Source organism: Mus caroli, unplaced genomic scaffold (assembly GCF_900094665.2).
Source record: "Mus caroli unplaced genomic scaffold, CAROLI_EIJ_v1.1 scaffold_19317_1, whole genome shotgun sequence".
In the NCBI taxonomy this organism is placed as follows: Eukaryota; Metazoa; Chordata; class Mammalia; order Rodentia; family Muridae; genus Mus; species Mus caroli.
Window position 1 is genome coordinate 4,526 of NW_018391512.1, and position 5,207 is coordinate 9,732.

Consider the following 5,207-nt stretch of genomic DNA (forward strand, 5'->3'; position numbering starts at 1 on the left):
TCCCCCTCCCTCTCCCTCTCCCTCTCCCTGTCTCCCTCTCCGTCTCCCTCTCCCTGTCTCCCTCTCCCTGTCTCCCTCTCCGTCTCCCTCTCTCTCTCACACACAGACACACAATATGTGTGTCTCTGTATGTGCATATATGTTAGCATAAATGTGATTAGAGGACAACTTGCGATAGTCCAATATCCTATTCCTTTATGTAGTTCCTGGGGATTGAACTCAGGTTGTTGAGCCTCCCTACCAGTTCTAGTTAATTACAGTTAAAGTTAATTACAAATTTTAAAAGCCCCTGTACTATAACTGACCAAGTTGAAAATATTGAAGACCTTCTACAAAAAAATTGAAAAAAAAGCAATGATTATGAAAGTGGCAGAGGGCAACACACAGGCAACAAAGTGATGGTGTTTTGGGAGCAAGAAATGAAATAGCAATCATTTTCAAGTAGATAAATAAGGCTTTTTTTTTTTTTGGTGTTGATCCATCAGGGACAAGAATATACTTTAAGGAGTCTTACCAGAGCCCCCTTCACATCTTTGTTCCTCAGGCTGTAGATGAATGGGTTGAGCATAGGAGTGACCACAGTATACATCACTGAGGCTATTGAGCTTCCTTGAGAAACACCAGTCCCAGCTGAACTGAGGTAAACCCCCAGTGCTGTGCCATAAAACAAACAGACCACACAGAGGTGAGATCCACAGGTGGAAAAGGCTCTATACTTGCTGACTACAGAAGACATATTCAATAAGGAGGAGACAATCTGCGAGTAAGAGAAGAGAATTCCAGTGACAGGAAACACACATAACAGGGCAGTAGCCACATATAATGCGATATTATTGATGAGAATATCAGAGCTTGTTACTCTGAGAATTTGAGCCAACTCACAGAAGAAATGTGGGATTTCAGTACCCATGGAAAAGGTTAATTGCTTCATTAATAGACTATGAAACAGGGAGACTGATAAAATGATGATCCAGCACATTAGCACAAGGAGGCAACAGAAGTGAGGGTTCATGATGACTGTATAGTTTAAGGGGTGACAAATAGCCACAAAGCGGTCAAAGGCCATTACAGTCAGTAAGAAATTATCCATTCCAGCAAAAACCATAAAAAAATAGACTTGAGTGAGGCACTGCATGTAGGAGATATTTTTGTTCTTTGTCTGGATGTTCACCAGCATCTTTGGGACAGTGGTAGAAGTGAAACACATGTCTACAAATGAGAGGTTGGAGAGGAAGAAGTACATGGGGTTGTGGAGATGGGAATCAGAACTGACAGCCAGGATGATGAGCAGGTTACCAAGCACTGTGACCAGGTACATAAATAAAAATATCCCGAAAAGAATAGGCTGCAATTTAGGATCATCTGAAAGACCCAGTAGCAGGAATTGTGATAGTTCTGTGTGATTTTCTTTTCCCATTCCAGAGGCTTCTCTCCTTGACAAACAAACAAATGTTTAGAAAATATTCATATTGATACCAGCCCCACATGGTATCATGACCCTTCATGATCCTTCCCATTATCTTGATGTCCTTAGATACGAATAATCTCATTTCACTTTAAATGTTTATAATGTTTTGAGCCTCATATTTTATTTAGCATAAATCTCCTTCATTTTATATTTACTCAGTCCTTTAAATTTCCTCTCAATTTTTCTGTACACACTAGCTATAGAATGGTCATAAGACGTTTCATATATTCCTTAAGAACCATGAGAGTTTCTCATTCCTAAAGTTTTGTAATACAAAAATGATGTTTTAATAACCCAATCCATATTTATTTTCTTAGTTTATACTTATTGATACAACTATTAACTAACAAAATCTTATTTCCTTTATAAATATTAGTACTATAAAGTTTATTCAGAGCTTTAAAAAGGCTTTTTATAGTAAGCATATCAATATGTGATATATTTTATTGCTACCATTATTACTATTATTATTCTCTTGTATAATAAGTAGTTTAGATATAAAACTTTTCCATAGGTCAGAATGGAGCTTGGTTTAGGAACTGGACTCTCAATTCAAGTTCCTAGGAACAAAATTTTGGTTTGCCAAATAATTATTTATGTGACCCTGAGACAGTTACTTAAGGCCACTTAGCTACAAATAATTTTACACCTTGATATTACTGCATTATAGTATTGTCATGATCAATTAAATAATGCTACAATTCATTTATTTTATTGTGGTTCCTGTCATATGCAACTGGCATCACAAAAATATGTTTTTTTTTCTGAGCATCCAATAATTTTGTCTTGTAGCAGTATAATTATGCAGCAGTATATTTAAATTTGAAATTCATCAAATCTGGATTGTTATAAATACAACCATTTTTAATCCATTCAAATTTTATTATTTTGAATGTGTGCAACATTTTTGATTAATGAACCTATGTTCCTTTAGTCAGAAAATACCATGTGTGTTCTTACAAGATATGTAAACATAATATGGGTTGCATATTATGTGGACAAAATAATGCCATTCCATTAAAATAAAGTGAAATGAGAATAAAATAAACCTAAAAATTGTATATATGAGAGTATATGCTCACATAGTCAAGATGGCAGTTTAAAAAATTAATGGAGTCAATGCATAAAATATGTATTTGACTAAATCAACCACAGTTTCTATAAAGCAAATTATCTTAAAAATTTTAAGAATTAATGTGATTATTGAAATTAAATATGTTTTATGACAAAATCATTATTGTTGATATATATTGAAGTTTATTTAAGCTATAAGATACATCCAGTAGTAAGTTATTGCATGAAAGAATGTAGAAAAGGCTTATCTTAAATATAAATGTTTCAGCAGAGTTAAGAATGGTGGGTAATTTTTCATCAAGGTATGAATGAAGAAACATTCATAGCAAAGAGAAGAGGATAGAAATTTGATCTATTAGACTATGATTAAAGTTAAGGATTTCAAAATGCAACTAACAAAAAGTAGATGTGAGAGTCAGGAAGAACATAGCATATGAGGCAGTGTAAGGACATTCCTTCATTCTTCCTTAATGCCTCCATCACACTGGTAAATTCAAATTTACCTGCTAGTCTGAATTTGTGACAGTTTTATCTCATCTTTCCAAAGATATACATGGATCTTGAAACGTTATAGGTGATGGTCAAATACAAATTTTGGATACATCATACATAACTGTACCCAAATATCAATTATATAACAACAGATAAAATTCAACTTTATATCTATCTCTAAATTCAGACACAAAACTGTATAGTATAAACTACATTCATGTCAAATTCTAAATTAAAAACATGATAAAAAGTTAATAGCAGTTTTAGAGGTGTAAGTCCAATTAATATCAGGATATAACTCAACATAGTTTACCATAGCAATGTGTCATAACTACAATTATGAGAGAAAAATGTGGTTGGAAAAAGTAACAGCCATTTTTGTTGTCAGATTCTAAAAGTATGTTGGAAAACAAAATAATCAAGGCCAATTATTTAATCCAATAAGTAGCTGGTGGTGATTATTTTCAAATCACAGTCTACAAGATATTAAATTACTAGCATTTTTGTAGTAAATCCATGAACATGTTAATTTAGTTACCTTCAATTTCAATCATATACGTTATTTCTGAACATTTAAAATTATTTTAAAATAGATGGGGTTATTTATATTAAAAACTTTTATTGTGTTAAGTTTCATAAATAATTAGTTGTAAGTAAACAGTAGGAAAACAAAAGTGAAACAATAATTACAACTAAAAGTAACAAGTGATATTATAATTCAAGTAATTCAGTAAAATCTTAGATAACATGATAGATCAATTAAGTGTGACAAAATTGAGAATACCTAAGTTGTTAATGAGTAAATAATTGGATGCAGAATGTCTGTAAGGGAAGTACAATTGAAAGAAAAATTGAAGAAGACTAGCAGACTGTAAGAAATTATTTTAAAAGCAAAATGGCAAAAGTTGTATTTTAAGTTATTTATTTTAGTTTTGAGATTATAATATAATTACATCATTTTTTCACTTTCCTTCCTTGAAATTCTCCAATATAACAATCCTTGCTCTTTTTAAAAAATAAATTGTTGTTACACACCCTCACTTCTAAATTCTTAGATATAATTTATTCTATATAATGCTGCATGAATGTGTTTTCAGTGATGACCGTTTGGTATTAGATTACCAACTGAAGTGTTTATCTTCTGGGAAGACTATTTCTTCTGCTTTTAGTTTCCCATAGCTTTTCACATATTATATATTTTTATCATTTTTTTCTCTTCTATAACTACAAAGATCTGACCCACCAAATTTCATGCTTATTCTCCTTATTTCTCTCTCTCTCTCTCTCTCTCTCTCTCTCTCTCTCTCTCTCTCACCTCACACACACACACACACACACACACACACACACACACACACACACACACACACACCATATACAGCCATGCATATGTGCTCACAGAATTGCTTTGCCAACTACTCCTTTGCAAAAATTACTCTTCTTGATAGGAGGCTCCAGATTCTAAAGAGTGAGAGAGCAAAAACCAAGTCTATGAAAATAGATGTTACTTCAAAAATACAGAGTTCTCCTTCAGAGACAAACTGCTTCTGATATCCTTATTGTTATTATTCTGGAGATATAGCTAATTCTTATCCCTCCTCCTCCTCTTCCTCCTATTAATTTACCTTTGCATTGATTGTCTTGACCAGGATTTATAGATTCTCTCAGATATCCATCATGGAGGCTTTCTATTTCCATAACCTGTCCCCAGAAAGCCCACATGGATTATTATGGAGACTAGAATAATATAATTACAGGTGATGGGCAATGGTTGAGGTTTCTGTAATTTAAAACATTTAATTACCACAGCTCCTCATTAAAGAAATTGTTCTATTGCTTTTCCAGGTCCCAACACCTTTCATTCCCCCAAGGAAAAAAAGAAGATTGCAGATAGGAAAAATTTTGATCATTGTATCCATGTTGGCATTAATAGAGAGAGATAGACCTATTTTGTCTAAAGGTAGTTTGTTTCAAAAGCTACAGGGAATCTTCTTTGGAAGTAATAACTTGTGTGATTATCTTTCCTTAATATCTCTGTGGAATTTGGGGCACTGAATGGTTACTTGTCCACAACATTATTTCAGAAAAGAAGTCCTTATTCTTCTTTGTAATTTTATATTAATATAATTCAAATTAAGAGATAAGCTACATGTGTTTAATGTGTACAGGATTA

The 5,207-nt window shown here is 32.8% G+C and overlaps 1 protein-coding gene across 1 annotated transcript; it reads right to left on the minus strand.

Moving 5' to 3' along the window:
- Positions 1-469: 469 nt before the first annotated feature.
- On the minus strand, positions 470-4,793 carry LOC110289224 (olfactory receptor 7D4-like). Its single transcript, XM_021155368.1, has 2 exons — positions 4,660-4,793; positions 470-1,433 (listed from the first exon to the last, which is right to left on the minus strand). The coding sequence occupies exons 1-2, from the start codon at positions 4,665-4,667 to the stop codon at positions 482-484; spliced, it is 960 nt and encodes a 319-aa protein (XP_021011027.1). The 5' UTR covers positions 4,668-4,793; the 3' UTR covers positions 470-481.
- Between the last annotated feature and the right edge of the window lie 414 nt (positions 4,794-5,207).